This window comes from Neovison vison, chromosome 1 (assembly GCF_020171115.1).
Source record: "Neovison vison isolate M4711 chromosome 1, ASM_NN_V1, whole genome shotgun sequence".
NCBI lineage: Eukaryota > Metazoa > Chordata > Mammalia > Carnivora > Mustelidae > Neogale > Neogale vison.
The window spans coordinates 33835294-33858039 of record NC_058091.1 but is presented as its reverse complement, the minus strand read 5'-3'; the positions used below and the strand labels follow the sequence as shown (position 1 = coordinate 33858039).

The 22746-nt window shown below is 35.2% G+C and overlaps 2 protein-coding genes across 6 annotated transcripts in view; one reads left to right on the top strand and one right to left on the bottom strand.

The window, feature by feature from the left end:
- KLHL32 (kelch like family member 32) overlaps positions 1 to 5762 on the top strand; it is a 196829-nt gene extending 191067 nt beyond the window's left edge. For all 5 annotated transcript variants that reach the window (XM_044245302.1, XM_044245321.1, XM_044245312.1 and 2 more), the window contains one exon: positions 2638 to 5762. In XM_044245302.1, coding sequence (XP_044101237.1) covers positions 2638 to 2799 — 162 coding nt within the window. In that variant the 3' untranslated portion in view covers positions 2800 to 5762. The remainder of the gene's footprint in view (positions 1 to 2637) is intronic.
- Positions 5763 to 9064: 3302 nt separating this feature from the next.
- MMS22L (MMS22 like, DNA repair protein) overlaps positions 9065 to 22746 on the bottom strand; it is a 126474-nt gene continuing 112792 nt past the window's right edge. The window contains exons 22-25 of the mRNA XM_044245279.1: positions 22169 to 22332; positions 12629 to 12725; positions 11043 to 11210; positions 9065 to 9630 (exon numbers count right to left, since the gene is read on the bottom strand). Coding sequence (XP_044101214.1) covers positions 9549 to 9630; positions 11043 to 11210; positions 12629 to 12725; positions 22169 to 22332 — 511 coding nt within the window. The 3' untranslated portion in view covers positions 9065 to 9548. The remainder of the gene's footprint in view (positions 9631 to 11042; positions 11211 to 12628; positions 12726 to 22168; positions 22333 to 22746) is intronic.

The following is a 22746-nucleotide window of genomic DNA, read 5'->3' as shown; positions in this document are numbered from 1 at the left end:
TTGAGGCACGGTACAGACTATGAGCTCCTGGATGCTCTGTGCAGGTGAGTCCTGAAACTCTCTTGAGCTAGGGGTATCAAACATAGCAAGAATTAGGAGATAAAAAAAGCATGTGCCTGGAGTGTTCCACAATGTTTTCTGCTTTTGTCACTTTGGCAGCATGGCTGTAGCTGTGAGTGCTGAGCAGGGGTGTCTTGGTATGTGGCATGCTGGAGGCTGTCTTATTTGGATGGCTTGGTCTGGTGTGGGCTAGAGGCTAGGGGCTTACTGTGGCAGTAGGCTAGCTAGGCTGCCTGTACTATATTCCTGTCCATGCTAACATGGACAGGAGGGAATGTAAAGAGTGGTGCTTACCAGTACCTCCATGCAGAGTTCTTGCTGCTGTCCTGCTGTGTGGTGGTGGTAGGGCTGGATCCTTTATAAGCTAGTTGCTTTTAATTTGTGGCTTTCTTTCTGTGGCCTAGGGCAGCTGCATCTGCTCATAGTTCCTTAGTTCTATCCCTCCCCATTGTTATTCGCAGTGTTGGTACTGTGAGTTATCTTCATTAATATGTCTCCATCTCTCTCACAGTTATGTGGTTTTTTGTGCAGAAACTGTTCAGTCAGTCAGCTTTCACTTCTCCTTCAGGAGGAATTGCTCCACAAATAGGTTTATATGTGGTGTGTCTGTGAAAGAGGTGTTTGTAGTCTTCCTAAGCCATCATCTTGGACTAGTCTCTAATGGGATTTTTAAATTTCTCTTTCTTCTACTGCATTATTAGTATATAGAAATGTAACAAATTTCTGCATATTAATTTTGTATACTGCAACTTTATTGAATTCATTTATCTGCCCTTTGGTGGAGTCTTGGGTTTTCTATAATTAGAAAATATATCTATCTGCAAATAGCGATAGTTTATCTTACTAATTTGGATGCCTTCCCTTTTTCTTTTCTGATTGCCACAGCTAGTACTTCCTGCCAATGTTATTTTGAAAAGTACGAGTGGATCTTCTTGTTTCTGGTCTTAGGGAGAAGGCTTTTAGTTTTTCACTTTTCAGTGTGACATTGGTTGTAGGTTTTTCATATTTGGTTTATCATGTGGTGGTATGTTCTGTCTGAACCCAATTTGTGGAGTTATCATGAATGGGTGTTATATTATGTCAAATGCTTTTTCTGTATCTCTTGAGGTGATATGGTTTTTAGTCTTTCCTCTTAATGTGATGTATTACATTGATTTACTTTTGAATAGTAACACTTTTTATTCTAGAATAAATCACTTGATCATGGTGATTTTTTTTAATGTACTGGTGAATTCAGTTTGCTACAATTTTGTTCAGCGGCTTTTTTTTGTTTTTTTTTTTTTGTATCTATGTTCATCAGATATGTTGACCTATAGTTTTTTGCTTCGCTTTTTTTGTGATGTCTTTGTCTGGTTCTGGTATCAGGCTAATACTGGCATCACAGAATACATCTGGATATTTTCCTTCCTCTTCTATATTTGTGGAATAGTTTGAGAACAGGCATTAACCTGCTTAAATTCACCTATGATGCCATCTGGTCCTGGGTTTTTTTAGATTACTAGTAATGAAATTGAATGGGTAATCAGTCAGTTCATATTTTCTCCCTGATTTAATTTTAGAAGATTGTATGTCCCTAGGAATTTATCCATTTCTCCCAAGTTGTCCAGTTTGTTGGCATATAATTTTTCCTAGTAGTTTCTTGCAATCTTTTATATATCTGTGGTATTGCTTGTTATTTCTCTTCAAGCCAGATTTATTTGGGTCTCTTCTTGATATGTCTGGTAAAGGTTTATCAGTTTTTCATATCTTATCAGTAAAGTTTTTTTGTTGTTGTTGTTTTTTGTTTTTTTAGTTTATTCCCACTCTAATCTTTATTCCTTGTTCTTCTACTAGCTTTGGGCTTTGTTCTTTTTTTGGATCCTTTAGGTATAAGGTTAGGTTGAGATTTCTCTTGTTGCTTGAGAATGCTATAAACTTTCCTGTTAGAACTGCTTTTGCTGTGTCCCAAAGATTTTGTACCATAATGTTTTCATTTACATTTTTCTCCATGAATTTTTTTCACACCTTTTTTTTTTTCATTGACCCATTGGTTTAATACCATGTTGTTGAGCCTCTGTATTTGCATTTTATTTTGTTTTCCAGTTCTTGTAACTTATTTCTAGATACTGTTGTGGTTAGAAAAGATGCTTGATATGATTTCAGTCTTTTTAAATTTATTGAGATTTGTTTTGTGGTGTAATATATGATCTATCCTGGAGAATATTCCATGTACGCTTAGATAATGTGTATTCCATTGTTAGGTCCATCTGGGGTAATGTGTTGTTTAAAGCCAGAAGACCTTAATATTAAAGTAGGATAAAACTACCTACCTCATCACTGTTCTGAAGATTAAATCATTATAAACATATATCTATGTACATATGTAGACACCCAAATATATAAATGTACATAGTAGCACTTAGCTGGATCTTTATATGTATTTCTGGTACCTTACTGCGAGGGGAGAAAACCCAATGCCCAAGGTATATATGGTCATGGTGGCATAACTGAATTCAACTGTAGGCTGCTTTTTATATACAGATGTTCAAATTATATTGAACAATCATCTTTGACGTACAGGCTTCTCTTCTTTTGTAGGTAGTGGATGTAAGTAGAGAAGGCAAAGAAGAAGTATTCTATGGGCCTACACTCCCCTTTGCTTCCAATGGAATAGCTGCATGCTTTCTTCCAGCTCCATATTTCACATGCCCTAACCTTCAGACTCTTCAAGTGCCTCATCACAGAATTGGGACCATCTGAAACACAATGCTTTGTTAATAACTATCATGAACAGAAGAAAAGTTTCATTTTTGGATACTGGGTATGAAAAGACTCAGTGCTCAATGCTTCCTTGTTTTGTTTTATATGTCTTATATTCCGATAAACATTAGCAAAAAATGAACAGTTTTCTAAAACACATTACTGAAAACTCCTGTTACCCTTCTCTTTGTGGGTCAATATACAATATATATGACTTTTACTGTGGTATAGCTTAGTACCAACTTAATGGTCCATAATTGTTCCGTGGGTCTTTAGAGCCTTCGTGTATACTTTTTCTAAATCAGTGCTGTCTAGGAAAACAGGACAATGTTAGTAAGGAATTTATTTCACAAGTACTGTTCTCAGTGGTCTTAAAAAAAAAAAATATTCAGTAGTTATTTTCCTTCCTACTTAAACCTGGGTTTGTAATTTTTCTTTTAAAAATTTAACATTATGCAGCCCCACTCGGTATAGACTCAGCATTATGACATTATAAAATTTTAAATGCCATATTTTATTCAAGGTAATACAAATAATAGAAGTATATCAGAACAGCAGTTGGAATACCCATATTTTTTGGCTTGGTTAATCTGTGACCTTGGGCAATGTGCTTACCTTTCTGTACTTGTTTTTCCACTTTTTAAGGAAGATAATTATTGATTTCCATATGAATTCAGAAGAATTTTGTGAAGATTAGGGAAATGCTAAGTACTTTGCTGAAGAAAAAAAAGTTACTCAAATTACAAGGTATTTTACAGTGTTTAGAACCTTGTAACTGAAAGGGGAGGTTATTTTTGAAATTAAATAATTACTAAATAGAACTTGGAAACACATATTATGGAATAAATGATTCGAAAAGCATGTGAAAGATATGCTAATTAAGAAAAGGGGAGTTTACCAAAGCCAAAGATTCCCAAGTCTGTACAAATTTCTTGCTTCAAATAATAATTTAAACTTCTCATTTAAACTCATTTAGTGAAAAATGACATTTTAAGCTCAAAAAAAATTAGTTATACTAATTTTGGCACCATAAAGTGCTCTGACATAAATCTGAACCTAGACTTGGTAATTCTAATAAAAGTTTTTCCACTTTGTTAAAGGTTATGTCAATCTTGAGGACTTGTGGAATTCTTTTCCACCACCAATACATATTTTATTACTACAAATTTTTAATAATGCATAAGAACTCTTATTTAGGGTGAGGTTTTTGGATTTGCTTTGTCTATAGCAAAAATATACACATAAAACTCAATCACTTTTGAACATAAATTCAAGAAGTATAAAATGAGTTTTTCTCTTTTCTTTTTAGGATCTAAGTCACTTTTATAAAAGGGAAACTTTACGCTTTTTCCTTTGGCATAGTTTAATTATTCAGCAATCTTTATCTTATAGAAAACTGTCCTTTTATTGATGGAAGCACTTTTAGTAATCAGAAGTGAATAAAAACATAAACACTTTTTAATCCTAAATACAAAATTCACTAACTTTATATATTGTTATATACCTAAAATTTTAAATTTCCAAATAATAAGTAATATGGTTATTCAGATTAAAGAACTGGAGGAGAGACTAGAGGTGAGGAGCAAAAAAAGTGAAAAAAACTTCCAGAGATTTAGCCAAAAAATCTTGAGTATTTTTATAGTTCTGAAAAGTGCAAATTGATACTGTTCACTGATATCAAAGAGTGTCTTTAAAGGGTATAAATCATGTAAACTAAATATTTTAAATGCCTTACCAAGTCAGGAAAATGACTCCAGTATTTGAAGTAGCTTTCAACAAGAACCAGAGCAAGAAGTATTTCAGTTTCACTAAAATTTCTACTTGACAAATGAATTTACTTCCAGCTGTTTTTACCTTATAAAAACCATTACATTTAAAATCCCAGATCCTATATCCAATGAATGAAAGGGAAATGGTCTAAAAATAAGCTTGCCTGACTGATAATGGAAAGGTAGCCTGAGATTACTCCTGATATTTTCTGTATAGACTTCTAACTATTCATTTAAAACAAATTGGCATATTATTATCAAACCCCTTCTTGGTGAAATTTAATGTGTTATTCACTAATATTACAGAATTGAATGCAGAGAATTTTAAAGTTTTGCATCGTTTTTGAGAACATCTTATGCTGTAGCCAGAGAATAGAATCCAAAGTGCAACATTCCTCTCTGAGGAAAAATAAAATGCTGAACACTTATGATTAGATCATTCTCCTCAAATTATTAAGAGCTAATAAAAATTCTAGAAAACTATGCTTGGTCATATAAAGCAAATTCCATTGAAACTATTCAAATAAGTGAACTATCCATCGTAATTCATCTTCCATTTTTATTCTCCAAAATTATAGACTATATTGTATTTGTAGTAGAACTAAATTAAATTTCCATTGGGAGATCATGAAACTTCCACCTCCTTAAACAGCTACTTCAAGACTTGACTTTACAAGAGAAGACACAGTACCAGATAAATATTAGCAGAATGTTCCTTTGTGTAGGAGGAGAAGCCAGCAAAGACACTAATCTCTAAAATAATGTGTTTGTAAAGTACAATGAAATTCCTTAGAACCTTTATAACAAAATACCTACTAGGCTGCGATTAGGATATTTTTCCTGCTTTTTTTCTTCATATTTTCCACATGGTTTAACCACATGTATACTATATCCTTTCCAGCTATTGCAATATCTGAAAAACTCTCTATTGTTTTACCACAGAATATAAAATAGGAATAAGATAGAAATTATTCCTCAAGGCAACATGGTTCATTTTTATTTTGGTTTTCAAATAGTCAATCTATCATAAAAAAGCGGAATAATCATGGATACAGTGTAAATTATATACATTAAAAAGGTATATACCATTATTATAGACATAATTAACTTATAAACATGAATAAACAATAAGAACGTCCAGAAAGCACAATTCACAGTTGCAATAAGTTGGATAACTGTTAGCACACCACGAACTTTAACAAGCAGATTATTCAGTTCTAATCATGAGGTACTTATTTTGGTAACCTTAGAAATATAGATTATCAGAGAATCAAAATACAAATCTTTTATCTTATTAAATATGTGAAAAATATCCTAACTTTGCTAGCTTCCCAAACCAACTGTTTTAAGCAAATAAAGCATGGCATTTATATTGGCATACTATACACTTGACTGACAAGGTAGTATTTTTAACCCTAGAAGGATCAGGCAGGAGATCAGTTTTTGAAAATATAAGGTTTACATAAACATTATAGGAATTTAGGGAAGATAGGTTTCCTACAGGTCTTTCCCAATTGCAGAAGTTTATCAAATCTTTATGTTACAAACAATCCTAACAAAGGGTAAGTAAAAATGAAAACTGTCAAAGATTCCATTAAAGTACATGTAATTCTTTAAGAAGGAAGTAGTTTTAAAAATTTGAAGTATGGAAAAAGATAATGGGTAAAGAACACACAACCTGCAGATACTTATTTTTTTTTTATATAGATATCCAGGTAGAAAAAGTCAAATATGCTTAGGAAAAAATATGCTAGGAATAGATAAAGATATAAAAGTTTTAAAGTATGAAACTGTTCTAATGCAAATGAATTCAATACTGGTGATTTTTGTACAGAGAGCATATTCCATGTTTTTTACTCCCCCATGAAAACCTAATTAGATGTTCAATTAAAATTTAAATCATAACCAAATCTGAGTATCTAATAAAGTCCTTCTATCATGCTGTTGTCCTTCAATCATCTCTTTTACATTTCATCTGTATATTTTACGAAAATTATTTGACTGGAATACTCATGTATCTAAACTATATTTTAACTGTCTTCCTATTTCAGTGACTTAAGGTTAGGTTTCTAGAGAAAGTGTAGTATTTTACGGTGACAAACTGAATGAGGCTCAGAGTGTAGAATGAACATGGCATTCAGATATTCAAAGGCAATCTAGTCCCCTGCTTGAGTTAAATTTGCACAGAAAAGGTAGATTCAGATGGCAGAAAGTCTCCTGACTGAAGAGCTTATATATCAGCTTACTGACACTGGGAATTAAGTGGATGTCCTTGAGTAGAAAAGTAACAGGAGGAAAGTAATATTTTAGAAACACTAATGTGAGAACTGTATAAGGTTAAATTGTAGGAAAGGAGATCAGAGATAAGGAGATAAGGAAAAGATCAACAGATAAGGAAGAGATCAACAGCAAGCAGTAGAAAAAACATTTCGGATGCCCGGAGGGCAAAAAGAAAAGAAGAGCAAAAGCCTGTATTGGTGATCAACTGAAAGTGGGGAACAAGTAAGAATTCAAATTGCTTCTGAAGTTTCAGGGCTAAATGACGTGGGAAAATAGTGTCTTCCCTGGGTGGAAAAGAAAGGCAGGAGTTAGTTTAAAATAAGCGACAAGCGCAGCTCAACAAGTTGCCTTGAGATTTCTGGAGGATCCAACTAGAGGGGTTTAGAGAGAAATTAGGCTAGTGTTATCAAGTCCCAACTGGAAGAATGTTGAGACAGAGCGAATAAAGGGCCAGATCTTACCACTGGGGACGAGAAAGAACATGATGGTACTTTCAAAGTACAATATGTAGGAAGGAGCAGTATCACTGAGGAAGGGCTGAGAAGATAAAGGAAAATACCAATGTCAGGTCAAAGAACTAGACAAACGAGAATATAGTCTCAGATTTCAGCAAAAGAAAATGGCTTACATTACAGTGGGTTAAGCAGCAGCCCTAGAGATGACAGGTTACTTAGGGGATTAAGTGATGGGTCAGTGAAGATTTTCAAGGAAATGAACTAAGTAAAAAAAAAAACTCTTCTTCAACTTAAAAAGACAGCATCTTTAAAATTTTACTTATATATAAATAAACACACATGTATATATACATATAAGTATCATCATGGATTTTTTTGGTTGTTACTTATTTTTAAAGTACAAACTGTTTATTCTTAGGGTCAGATATATATCCCAATGCATGATTCAGAAGCAGCTTTTCTCAGCCTTAAACATTTCATATTCTAAGGAGTGAGATTCTCAAAGACATTAATCTCACTTGGAAAATAATAAAAAATATATATATATACACATATATACACACAAATAATTCCTTTAAAAGCGTCACTTTAAACAGATTAAACTTCATTTGCTGAAACTTGCAAAGTGATATAAGTTTAATAAGGCACTATCATAATGAAAAGAAACTCACTGCTATGAAGTCTATTAAGTTACTTTACTTAAAGAGGGTTTTATTCATTCAATTTGTTATGACATAATGACAGTTGACCTGGGGGTGGGAGGGACAGACTATCTGTATGTCATGAAAACAACAGATTCTCCTTTAGGATTCATGGATAAAAGTTAGGAGAGGACTAATAACTAGAGTTCACTGATTGTAATATATTTCATTTTGAAAGATACTTCTTGACTCAGAAAAGGGAGGAATCGGAAGAAGCATGATAAAGACCAGAGTCTCAAGAAGAGGAAAACAGTTATTTCAAGGTTAACAAACATAACACATAAGACATAATTTGAAAAACAGGTGAATCTAAGAAAGAGAGAATATTGAGGTGTTCTCTACGTTTGTGCACGAATAACTAGTAATCATGTCTGTATGCCTCATATAGAACACATCACCAGTATAGTTTCCCATACATTATCCCACTGATTCTTACCAAAACACTATGAAATAGAGTATAGGAGTATTCTTCTTTTTTTCCCAAGGAGAAACTCGGGCTCAGCAAGATTAAGTAACTTGCTGAAGTTTACAGAGCAGAGCTGGGATTGAGACCTGCGTGGGTTCCCAACACCAGCACTGGAGTTCTTTTCCCAAATAATGCTCACCACAGAAAGGAGTCAAGGACAAGAGCCCAACTGGTAAAGTAAAAATATCTATGAAGTACTCAGAGCTGAGACACAAGAGCTGCTAAAGGAACTAAAATGGTTCCCTATAAATATGTAAGATGTGAAAGTGTAAGAGGCTCTAACTGAAGAGCAAGCAGATAAAGCAGCTGACTGCTCAGACCTCTTCTGTTAATTCATAATCTCAAGACTTTTCAGAATATTATTTGTCTCTTCTTAAAAGCTCTTACTTATCCTTCTCCTGATACGTCTTTTCATCAATTTCCAAAAAGAAAGATGAGTAGAGGGGAAAAAAATCTGGCAACTGTTGGAACCACTGCTGGTTTAAATTTAAAACATTTTATATACTATCGGTATATTCATTTCGCCAGACTCTGCCTCATTCCTCACAGAGTTAAGCGTGTTGGGTATTTACTAACTTGCCTCACACATGGTATAACAAAAGATGACAAACATACATCCCATCTCCTGAACTCCTGTTTCATAAAATCCAGCATAGAATGGCCAGGTAATCTGAAAACAAACAACAACAACAAAAAACCCAAACATATTAAAACATGACTTGGAAGAAACAGAACATACACAAATCACTCAGAAGGCAAAAAGTCACATTACAGTGACAAGTCCCCTGGACCACCCATAGCAGACCTGCTTCATGGACACACACAGAGACACTCCCAGTTAGAAAAACTTACTTTAAATTAGTTTAACTAAAAACTCTTCAAGAGAGACAATTTTGCCAACTTTGAAAAGATCCTATAATACACTTATTTAACTTTTATTTTCTTGTTATGTATTTTATACTTACAGGTATGTAAGGAAAAAAATCCTAGAAAGTATTTCTAACAGAACATTATACAACTGCAGTGCAAAGTGGATTTAGATAGTTACAATGAATAGAGAAGCAAAGCACAAAATATATTAGGTATTATCACTTTCCAGTCTCTGCATTTCATCTTGTCCCACCTGTCCCAGGTGAGATAAAAGTTTGCTATAGGCCTCCCTGTTTAAGGAAAAAAGAAAAGGTAGATATATTTATTAACTTTTCCATAATTTTCATTTAAGTATTTATAAATTCAGTCTACCCGAATGTCTGTCTACACACATGTGCACCCACACCCATACTCTATGATTAAAGTACTTTGATTCTTTTTTTTTTTAAGATTTTATTTATTTATTTGACAGACAGAGATTACAGGTAAGCAGAGAGGCAGTCAGAGAGAGGAGGAAGCAGGCTCCCTGCTGAGCAGAGAGCCGGATGTGGGGCTCGATCCCAGGACCCTGGGATCATGACCTGAGCCGAAGGCAGAGGCTTTAACCCACTGAACCACGCAGGCGCCCCTAAAGTACTTTGATTCTTTAACAAACTTGGAACATGTGAATTCTCATGAGTGCTGCCTCCTCCAAAACAAACTCTTCAGGAACTACAGGTCTATCTCCATGGTGTTGCATTATTTTACACCATTCAGCACAATTTGAAATTAGGTTGTAAGCCTATATGAAAAAAAGGCCCACTACTATTTTGACCCAAATCTGTATTATCTAGTTGGGTCACTCTTTTTTTTTATTTTTTTTATTTTTTTTTTAATTTATTTGACAGAGATCACAAGTAGGCAGAGAGGCAGGCAGAGAGAGGAGGAAGTAGGCTCCCTGCCGAGCAGAGAGCCTGATGCCGGGCTTGATCTCAGGACCCTGGGACCATGACCTGAGCCGAAGGCAGAGGCTTTAACCCACTGAGCCACCCAGGCGCCCCTAGTTGGGTCACTCTTATTCACTGGATACGCATGATATAGTTGATTCAGTATATCAAGCATCCCTCAAAGGGCAGATGTGCCACCACGGGTTTTATACAAAACAAGACACCTGAGGCTCTCAAGTCCCCTTTCCAATAAGGAGCACTGAATGTGTTCTGAGCAACAGAGGCACTGCTGAAATACATAGCTTTTTATTTATTTATTTCCTTAATTATTAACCTATAATGTATTATTTGTTTCAGGGGTTCAGGTCTGTGATTTAACAGTCTTAAACAATTCATAGCACTCACCATAGCACATACCCTCCCCAATGTCCATCACCCAGCCACCCCGTCCATTCGACCTCCCTCTCCTCCAGCAAGCCTCAGTTTGTTTCCTGAGATTAAGTCTCTTATGGCTTGTCTCCCTCTCTGGTTTCATCTTGTTTCATTTATCCCTTCCTTCCCCTATGATCCTCTGCCAAATACATAGCTTTCTAAGGTGCTCACTTTGAAAAGAACAGTGTGTGAATGGAAATATCAATCATACTACAGAAACGTTCATTAGCTCAAAGAACACACCCAAAATTTTTAGGAATGGGAAAAATAAGCGATCTCCAGAAAATGAATCTAGATTTTTATAACCATTGCCCAAAAAATGTAATCAAATGATCCAAACCTACCTTTGTGCAATATTTCTGCCAAGGCCCCATTTCCGCTCTGAATCTTTCAGAGACTGAGTGAGAGTAGAAAGCAAGTTGATAACAACCTGCTGGTCCAATGCTGCTACTGTTTCTAAAATGCCGTAAATCTGATAATCGTATCTCATACCATAATCCTGGATAAAATGCCTGGAAGTAAATCAAGTTACACAGGATTACTTCTGGGGAAGTTCCTTGGGCTGGTATCTAAATGACAATCAACTGTAACCTGAATGCAAGAAAGATCATTTCACATAAGAGAACCTTAAGAATCCAGATGCCCTAGGAAGACAATTTATAACATTTAAAAATAAGGACAGAGATGGCTTATTTCAGTGTGACCAGAATGATGGCACAGGTAGGAAAAGGGAAGAGCTGCAATCCCAGCAGGGAGAAGAGAAGGAAAATCTAGTCCCAGGGACTTTGCTGCTATTCTTTGTGGGTCAAAATCTGAGCAGTAAAGACATGGAAAAAGTGAGTCCAGTTTTTATCTAGTACTTCATATTTCTATATAAATCAAACAATATTTTTATGAGAAAAGCAAGTTATTCATAATATATTTTTATATTCCTTAAATGAACAGGCGACTTTAGAACCACAAAAAGCCTTTATAATAATAAGAATTGTATGTTTTAACCATGTAATTTCCACTCTCTCCCCCAACAAAATAAGAATGATTGCATGTTTGTTGTGTACAATTTATTAACAAACATGCAATCTTCATTTGTATAAAATTCTTTCTCCCCTCTTAGGGTTTTATATGTTTTTTTCTTTTTTTTCCTTTTCTGGGTGGTTTTACGCTTCTTACAAATCCACTATTTATTTCATGTGATCACAATTTAAACAAGTTGTAACCAATGGACAAGTGCCAATGGTGTGATGAGAAACAAACTGAGGAATCAAAGATCCAACATAGAAGAAAATGGATCCGTGTTATTTATCATAGTAGTGCTAGAGCAGAGATATGTATAGTAGAAATGAACTGGTAGAAATTGTAAGACATATTTAAAAATACTGCTCTAACAGAAAGCACAAGACTCTAGAGGTGGCAAGGCAGGAAAGGACAACAAAACACAAAACACAGGAAACACTCCTCCAGTTGCAATATTGTTCTTGGGAACCAACATCACATCTATCCTATACAGTGTATGCTTCACAGCTGAAATACAAGGACGCCTTCTGGGTCTACAGTACCTAAAGCAGGTAAGAAAACCAGTGACATGTACCTCTACACTGGATCCTGAGTAACATGTTTAGCAGCTCTGAGGGCCTGTGCACCTGTCATCGTGACCCACATCCCCCCATTTTGTCTCTTCAATACATGCAGGAATCTTTATCACCATGCTCAGGTGAGTTCAAGTCCGTTTGCTCATCTTCCTCTCTGGCACTTTTGTCTTTTTTAATAAAACAACACAATGTAACAAAACTATGGCCAAAAAATATAATAATTGAAATACTATAACAAGTAGTAGCACATCATGTTTTGGATAATTAGTTATTTGAAAAACATGTTGGCTGTCAAATGGCTGGCAGTCGTCCCCTTGGCAGTTGGCATATTTTCCAGTTACCTAAACACAGAAGTCAGCTGGGCGGCGGGTTCTCCCTCTGACCCCACTTGGCAGGCTTTTACCATGTATTGCAGGTTCTCTGTGGCCAGCCTTTTAACTAGGAGGAAAAATTACAGCATTACACACTGTGTCTGAATTGACCATCTGGATCCTCATTTTTATGAACACTCTTAATTTAGAAAAATATGTTGTTTTCTTAAAGTTTATACAGCCTTTTTGTTATTTTTCAAAATGAAATAGTTATGAGTTTTTGTTTTGTACTTGTGTATCTCCCTATCTCCTTAACTCCCATTCTAAGAAAATATAAAAATCTTGAGTCTATTTTTTACAAGCTGATAACTGAAAAAATACATATGAAGACAGGTCTCCTAGAAAGAACCCATATTCAAAAACGTTTTATCATCCTAATCCTGCAAGCAGTTACATATTGACAAAAGACAGACTGTAATCATTCAGCTGAGTTTCAGAGAAGCAGATTGACTTTTTTAAAACTCATAGGTATATTCCTCCCCTTCTAACAAATTAGAAACCATCAACAATTTACCTTCATTCAAAATTAGTCAAAGATACACACACACACACACACAAATCAACTATTTGTGATGCTATCTTCCTTTCAAAAAAGACAGCAAAGTTACAAAAAGAACATTTGTATTTTTAAATATTTAATCAAGTCATTTAAAATTGTGCATGTCTCCATAAAAATGGAAAAAAATATCAAGAAGAAAAACAAAATTCAGTATGTTCTAAATGCTACTAAATTTTTGTAATGTTTTTGGCACACTAAATATAAGTGGCTGGGGAGAAAGTGCTTTGTTTATGCATAAAAAATAATTCAGAAACTCTAATCCATTATAGCAGGAGAATAAAACAGGATACATATGAAGTTCAATTAATTAATATGTACTTAGTAATATTCTCAATGGCCTGAGGATGGTGGATAAAGATGGAGCACACTTGTCTTTATTGAACAAATAACGCCTCATATTAAGATACAGTTCTAAAATCAGTATAATTGGTTCTTCTTAAAAGAAATTTCCTTGAAAAACTCCAGAAGCTCTTTTATGGGAGAAGTACTAGAATATCAAGAAATGGCCTTCATAGAGAATTAACAGTAAGCACTGGGTTTTTATTTTACAACAGTTTTATTGAGGTATAATTCACATATCATAAAAACCAATCTTTTAAAGTGTACAATTCACTGATTTTTAGAAAATTCACAGAACTGAGAAGGCATCATCACTGCTTAATTTCAGAGTAATTTCATCACCTCTCCAAAAACCTTAACTTACTAACAGTCATTCTCTAATTTCTTCCTCCGCAGCCTCTGGCAACCACTAATCTATGTTTTGTCTCTATGGATTTGACTCTTCCAGAAATGTCTTATAAACAAAATCATATACCATGTGGGGTTTTTTTTGTTGTTTTGTTTTTAAGATTTTATTTGAGAGAGGATGTGTGTTAGCGGGGGGAGGGGCAGAGGGAGAGAGAAAGAAAGAGAATGTCAAGCAGACTGGCCATTGAGTGTGATGCCTGATATGGAGCTCGATCTCATCATGACCCTGACATCATGACCGGAGCCAAAACCAAGAGACAAATTATCAACCAAGCCACCCAGGTACCCCTCCACACGGTCTTCGGTGACCGTCTTCTTTTTACTTAGCATACTGTTTTAAAGGTTTATCCATGTGGTAGAAGATATCAGTACTTTATTTCTTTTGAAGGTCAAATACTAGTCCAGTATATAGATATATCCCAAGTTGTTTATCCATTCACTGGGGGATGGACATCTGGGTTGTTCCCATTTGGAAGCGATTCTGAATCAAGCTGTTATGGGTCAGTGTTACTTGTGTTTTTTAAAGACAACTATTTGCCACCTTTATTTAATTGAACTGAACTTTTTTTAAAAAAATGGAGGTTTTTTTTTTTTAGTTTTTCTTTACATTAACAGCTTTATTGTCATATAATTCACATTCTGTACAATTCACCCATTTAACATGTACAATTCTGTGATTTTAGTACAGTCACAGACTTGTGGAACCATCACTAAAGCCAATTTTAGAGTATTTTTTTTACTTTGAAAAGAAACCTGATAGTCTTAAGCTATCACTCCTTATTTTCTTATATACCCTAAAAGCAGCCCCAAATCTACTTTTCATCTCTACAGATTTCATATTCTGGATTTTTTATATAAATGGCATTGTATAATATGTGGTCTTTTGTAACTGGCTTCTTTCACCTAGAATAATGTTTTCAAAGTTCACTAATGTTGTGTAGCATGTAGCAATCCTTAATTCCTTTTTATGGCCAAATAATATTCCACTGTATGGATATATCACATTTAAAAAAATCTGTCAGCTGATGGACAGTCTACCTTTTGGCTATTATGAATAATACTGCTATAAACACAAATTTCTGTGTGTACTTATGTTTTCATTAATGTTGGGTATGTATCTAGGAGGAACACTGCTAGATCACAAAGTAACTCTATGTTTAACTATCTGAGGAATGACCAGACTATTTTCCCAAGTGTCTATACTATTTTCCACTTCCAATAACAGTAACTGAGGATTCTGATTTCTCCATGTTTTTGACAAATGTTGTTATTATTATCTGACTTTTCTATAATAGCCAACCTAGTGAGTATGAAGTGGTATCTCGTATCTCATGTGGTTTTGATTTGCATTTGCATTTGCATTTCCCTGATAACTAAGGATGTTGAGCACCTTTTCACGTGCTTATAAGACATCTGTTTCATTCTTTGGAGAAATGACTATTCAAATTCTTTGCCTATTTTTAAATTTTTTTTTAATTTACTAAGTTATAATAGTTTATATATTGCAGGTACAACTTGCTTATCATATAAATGCTTTACAAATATAGTCTTCCATTCTGTGGGTTATTTTTTACTTTCTTGATTGTCCTTTAAAGCACAAAAGTTTTTAATTTGGATTAGTACAATTTATCTCTCTCTCTTGCCTTATGCTTTTGTTGGTGTACTGAAGAAGTCACTGACAAATCCATGGTCATGAAGATTTACTACTATGCTTTTTTCTATGAGCTTTATAGTTTTATCTCAGACATTTAGATCTATGATGTACTTTGAGTTAATTTTTGCATACGGTGTGAAGTAAAGGTATAACTTCATTCCCTTGCATGTGGATATCTATTTGAGCTGGCATAATTTGTTGAAATACTATTTTCTCACCATTGACTCATCTTGGCACTAACAGTCATTCTCTAATTTCTTCCTCTGCAGCCTCTGGCAACCACTAATCTATGTTTTGTCTCTATGGATTTGACTCTTCCAGAAATGTCTTATAAACAAAATTTTTTTTTGTCAAAAAAAGTCCGTTGACCAGACATATGGGTTTATTTCTGGACTCTCAATTCTAATCCATTGACCTATATCTTTCTGCCAGTACCACCTACTGTCTTGATTACAGTTGCTTTGTACTAAAGTTTTGAAATTGGAAAGTATATCTTCCAACTTTGTTCTTCTTTTTTATTTTTTTTTAAAGACTTATTTATTTGAGAGAGAGAGCATAAGCTGGGGTGCGGGGGGGGGGGAATCTCAAACATTCCTTGCTGAGCATAGAGCCCAATATAGGATTTGATCTCCTGATCCTGAGATCATGACCTGAACCAAAACCAAGAGTCAGATGCTCAAACCAAATGGGTGATCCAGGGCACTCCTGTGCTTTTTCAAGATTGGTTTGGCTCTTCTAGAGTTACACTGGATTTGTAGATCAGTTTGGGGAGTGGCACTACCTTAACAATACTACTTCTGATCCATGAAATGGAATGTTTTCCCATTTATTTAGATATTCTCTAATTTCTTTCAATAAAGTTTGGTAGTTCTCAGATCTTAAGGTTATATTTCTCTTTTTTAAAATGTATTTTAAAATGTATCTCTTTTTTAAAATGTATTCCTACTTGAGTTTTTTAAAAAATGCTATTATTAGAATCATTTTCTTAATTATGTTTTCAGATTTTCATTAAAAGTATATAGAAATGCAATGTCTTGTTTTTGTATCCTGTAAACTTGCTGCATTTATTAGTTCTAATACCTTTTATTGGAGTGCTTAGGATTTTGTATATACAGGATTGGATCATCTACAGATAGGGATAGTTTTACTTCCTTTTTAATCTAGATATCTTTTAATTAATTTTCCTGTCCTGAGTAGGACTTCTAGTACAATGTTGGATAGAAGTGGCAAGAGTGGACATCCTTGTCCTGTTGCTGATCTTAAGGGAAAAGCATTTAAGCCTTCACCATTAAGTATGACGCTAGCTATAGGATTTTTGTAGATGACCTTCATCAGACTGCATCATTTCTCTATTCCCAGTCTGTCATTATGTAATGTTCCTCTTTATTCTTGATAATTCTACTTGTTCTGAAGTCTGTTTTGTTTAAAATTAATATTAGCCTCTACAGCTTTGTTTTGAACTGTGCTACCATTTTTCTTATCCCTTTACTTTTATCTGTGTCTTCATATTCGAAGTAGGTTTCTTGTGGGTAACATACAGTTGGGCTTTGTTTTTTATCCACTGTGAGTCTCAGTCATTTAACTGGCTTATGTAAAGCATTCACATTTAAAGTGATTATTGATATTGCTAGATTAACAACTACCATACATGTCACTTTTCTGTTCATTAGCCTGCTCTATTTTCCTAATCATGTGCTTTTTGTCTGCTTTCTCCAAAGGTTTTGTTTTTTTAAGGAGACTCCAACACAGTGTGGAGCCCAGTGTGGCTTGAACTCATGACCCTGATAAGGGTCCGTCTGTTCAGATTTGTTTTCTTGTTGTGAGGGGAGGAGTGACGACTCTCAAGCTCTTTACATGTTGAAGTGGAAACCCCAAATCCTCTCAACTAATACCACTGAACTGTCTTTTTCTCCCTTCATTTCTCTCGTTTTTTTCTTCTTATATTTTGGTACTCTTTTCTGAGATGCAATTTGAGAGTCATTAAATATAGCAACCCCTTTATCATTATAAAGCACCTCTATTTCTAATTAACGATTTTTTGGTCTACTGTCTATTTTGTCTGATATTAGTATAGCTATTCCAGCTTTCTATGGCTATAGCTTGCAGGATGTATTTTTTCTTTCCTTTTACTATTTTAATCTTTGAATCTAAAGTGTTTCCTGCATAGAGTTTCCTGCATAGTTCGATCTTTTTATTTTGACCCATTCCAGTGATCTCTACTTTTGATTAGTTTGTTCAGTCCTTTCAAAACTATTGTTACTGTTGATATTAGATGGATTTACATCAGTCATTTTACCTTTTGTTTTCTAAATGTCTTGCTTTTTTCCCTCTCATCTCCTTTACTGCTTTTGTTTTGCATTATGTGCATATTTTAAAACACAGCATTTTATCTTCTTCAATGATTTTTCATTGGTTTTGAGTTATTTTCTTAGGAGTTGCTCTAGGCTTACTGTGTACATCTTATCAGAGTTTCAGATTTACATGAATTTAATTCCAGTGAAATACAGAAACATTATTCTTACATAACCTTTCCCTTTCCCATGCTATTGTTTTTATACATATTACCTTTGCAAATGTTACAAACCCAACAATACTTAGTTATTTTTATTTTATATAATTTTATGTCTTTCAAAGAAGCTAAAGAAAAAGAGAAGGAGAGCAAGTCTGTATTTTTGCTTTCATGACATGCTTTCATGATCATTTCTGGTTCTCCCACAATTGTTCCTATCTAGCTGAGTTAATATCTGGAGTCATTTCCTTAGCCCAATACAGCTCTGCTCCCACCATCTCCTTTGTACTGATATTGATAAATATATTGCATATCTATGTTATAGGCCCAATCATACATTATGTACATATTTTTATATCATTTTATACAGCTGCTTTTTAAAGCCATCAAGAGAATAAACATAAAGAAATATATATTTAAGCTGTCTTTTACAATTACATAATTGCCTTACTGGCTTTCTTTGTTTGTCTTGTGTGGGGTCACTTGACTTCAGCTCTGAAAAAAATTTCCTTTTTTATAAGGCTGGTCCACTAACAACAAATTCTCCCAGTGATTATCTGGCAATGTCTTTTGTTTTTTGTTTTTCTGCAATGGTTTTATTTTATCCTCACTTCTGAAAGGTAGCAGTTTTGCAGAATAAAGGATTTGTGGTTGACAGCTTTTTCTTTGATCACTAAGTATTACCCCACTGCTGTTGGCCTGCATTAATTCTGCTGAGAAGTTTTTTGCTGACCTGTCCGGGGTTCTGTGGTAAGGGATGAGTCATCTTTCTCTTGATGTCTTAAAGATTTTCTCCTTGCCTTGGCCTTCAGCATTTTTACCATGATGCATCTCACTGGGGAACTTTTTGGGTTTATACTATTTGGAATTAGCTGAGCTTCCTGAATGTACAGGCTACTGTTCGTTAATAAATTTGGGAAGTTTTCAGCCATTATTTCTTCAAATATTTTTTCTGCTCTTTCCTGCCCTCTTCTGGCATTATATGTATTATGGTGCACTTAACTGTATCCCACATTTCTCTAAAGCTCTGTACATTTTTCTTCGTTCTTTTTTTTTTGAGACTGCATATCTCTAGTCATCTATTTTCAAGTTTGCTAATTCAAATCCATTCATGAGCCCCTCTAGTGAACTTTTCGGTTTAGCTCGTGTACTTTTTAACTTCCTAATCTCCATTTGGTTCTTTTTCATAATTTCTGTCTCTTTACTGATATTCTTTATTTGATGTGACAATATCATCAGACCTTCCTTTTATTCTGTTAATCATGCTTTCCTTGAGTTCTCTGAACGTACTTATAATGGCTACTTTGAAGTTTTTGCCTATTAAATCTAGGATCTGATTGCTCTGACAGTTTCTGTTGCCTGCTTTTTTCCCATTATATGGATCATATTTCCGTTTCTCTGCATGTCTTGTAATTTTTTGTTGTTGAAAGTTGGGCATTTTTTAATGAAGGCTATTCCATCCAACTCCCCAAGAAGTCTCTAACATTGCCCTACGCTGGTACAACCTTGGGTACACCCAGAGTCTCCATTCTAAGGCAGTGATTTTGACAGGATTCCCTTTGTCCTGTTTTCCGATCACACCCAGCTGTGACTCTACTAATCAAAGCTGATTACACTATTTTTTTTATAATGTCCAGCGGTATAAACTGCATTACAGACTATCTAATCAAGTTCAGGCTTTTCTAAAAGGACAATTTCTATGGGCAGTATTTGAGATTTGTTCTGATCCAAGGGCTCTTTTCAGCTGTCTCTTTCACCATTCTCTCACCAAACTAGACTGTCTATAGAGTAGCCTATATATCCAATGACTCTATTTTATTCTCCTACCTACTGTCTATCACCACAAACTCCACTGTATTTGACTGCAACCTTAGGCTTGAACTTTTTCACACTGATCTGCAAATGAGGTCGGTTCCTTTGAGAGAAATTCAGGAGTTTTCTGCTCTATGGTCTGCTTCTCCTCCCTCTGCCTTTATCAGGCAAAATCTCAGAGGCAGGGCTCTGGTGCTGGGGAGAGGGCCAGTGGTGCCCAATGAAGGACATACCCATACAAGCACTGAGTACTTGTGGAAGGAGAGGCAGGAGCCCCAGGCATCCTTAACTTGCTTCACTTGGCGGCGAGTTCATACCTTTAAGCTGTGGCAAGGATGAATGGTACCCCGGTATTCTCAGTGTGTTATACTCCGTGTACTACATGCATCCCACTAGTGGGGGCTGAGGGAAAGAATGGAACCCCCACTTCTCAGCCACACTTGCCTGGAATATAACCTCAGCGTCAGGTAGCATGGGGGCGGGATGAGAAATACTGACATCCTACCTCTCACAGGATGATAGTCTTCCTACTGGGAGCTGGGCAGACAGAAAAGCCCTAGGTTCTTGGATCTACCAGTATGTCTGAAGTTAGAGTTTCTGTCTTACTGAGCTGGGAGAAGAAGGAGGTAGTCTTGGTTCAAATTCCACAGACTCCTGCTGCTTTACCAAGTTTTAGCACATTTTCTTAAATAAATGTTTCTCCATTTGCTATATACCCTTAGGACTATTTTCAGAGAATTTAAATTATTTCTTTTAAGTAATTTCTACCAGTTTTGCTGGGGAGTAGGTCAGCAGAGCTCCTGACGTTATCATGCCAGAAGTGGAATTCTTTTAAGTTCTTGAGTACAGGTTTTTGAGTGGATGGATATTTAAAATGCTCTTGGGCATATACCTAGGAGTGGCCTTGTGGAGTCATTTAGCAACACTAACTCTCTGTGATTTTACAAATTATTCCTTTAAACATTGAGACTACAAGGAGAGCAAGAATACAAGGAGAGCTACAAGGAGAAGAAAAATCTCAGCCACACACATAAATCTGTGTTTAATATTGCCTCCTCAGCTAATGAAGACAGCAATGCAGAGATAGGCAATTCGGCATCCTACCCATCTGGAACGTGTGATGCACTCACCAGCTAGATGGGAGCAGCCAAATTCACCCTCCGCACCCTGGCTTCCTTCCTGATAAATATCACTATCACCAAAACAAGAGGCTAGCTAAAATTTCATACTGTCTGCTCTGTCTCAACAAATTTTTGTCTTGTGCACCACAACAGGCCTTCACTGAAAGTATGCGTAAGTTTTCGATGAGGACAAAATTTCTAAAGAAGACTCGGGGGTCCATCTGGGTATTTCTGAATCCAGAAATGCTACTTTCAGGTAAGGGCAGTCTATATTAACACACAACAACATTTTTTTTGTAAAATCGAACTTGGAAGCAGGGAAAAAACCAGAACATTTTAATTATTAAAATAAATATAGAGTTAAACAAAATATGCATAAATTTTGAGCTAAAACAGAAAATTTCAAAGACCTCTTTGAGCTTTCAGCTACCACTTTGGGCGCTGCCCTCAGATTCTTCAGGATACACATTGAACTCACTTATCACAGCAGTTAGATGTACTTAGGTAGAAGCATTTGAGGAGCCCTGCCCTGAACAATCACATTATAATGATAACACGCACACACTTACACACACAGCCTCCTATTTACATTAAAAACTCCTTCAGGATAGAACTATGGCTACTATTCTGCATATTCTCAGTAAGCTTATTAAAGCATGCTACTCACAGTGGGGATGAAATAAATGATATTTTAAAGTGATCCCTAGCAGTAAGGCTGATGAGACTGAAAACAAAAGGACGAGGATCAAAGGATCCTTACAGGTTTGCCTGTGAAATCAGCTTAGATTTTCTGGCAGAAACCTGAACAGAAGAACTTACGCTGACCCCTCACCACATGATATGTGAGAAGTTGATTTAATACTGCAGTCAGATTAAACAAATATTCTTTAAAAGGTTAACAAGTCTAATCAGAGAAGGAGCCCTTAAATAAACTGTTTGCCTTGGGGGAAAAAAACAAAACAGAAGTAAACTATGCTGAAACATGTCGGTTTTTAACCATTTTATCATGCTCAACCTCAGCCATCCTCTGGAGTTTGTTTTTTAGCCACAATGTATAGAAACTGATACCACATAAAGAGAAGTACAACAAACACAGATTCAGACTAACCTTGGGGTTCACTGACCAACACCAAGCATTTTAAGACGCCAGGGAGGAGCAGTTCAACCTCAGAAATGTCTACATTCGTTTCTTTGAAAAGCTGCAGGATGAAGGCCAGAATAGATGCTAAGCGAGGAGGGAGCAAAGACCCTTTAAAGTCAAAGTAGGACTTCCTAAAAAGAAGCACAATTTTGTTTTGTCTTCTGGTTAAAGTTTCATTGAGCAGAAGCACATGCCATACACTTTAAAGATACCAACAAATTTTACCCCCCAAATTAATAAAGAACAATTTTTTAAAAATGTGTATTTTACCATGTTATCCTCAAACATAAAAATTTAGGACAATTGCACAACCTTGCTGTATTTTAAGGGCCAAAGAAGAATACAGACATGAACTAAATTTAAAAAACCTGATCTTTAAATGAACTTAATCAAAACTCAAACAAAACCTTAACAAAACCTAAACAAACAAAAATTTGTTTTTTTCCTTTTCTAATATAAGCCCGATTTCCTCGATCAGCTCCTCAACAATGCAACATTTTCTTTAATGTCAAATTTGCATAAAGAAATCTCTCCTCACATTTATT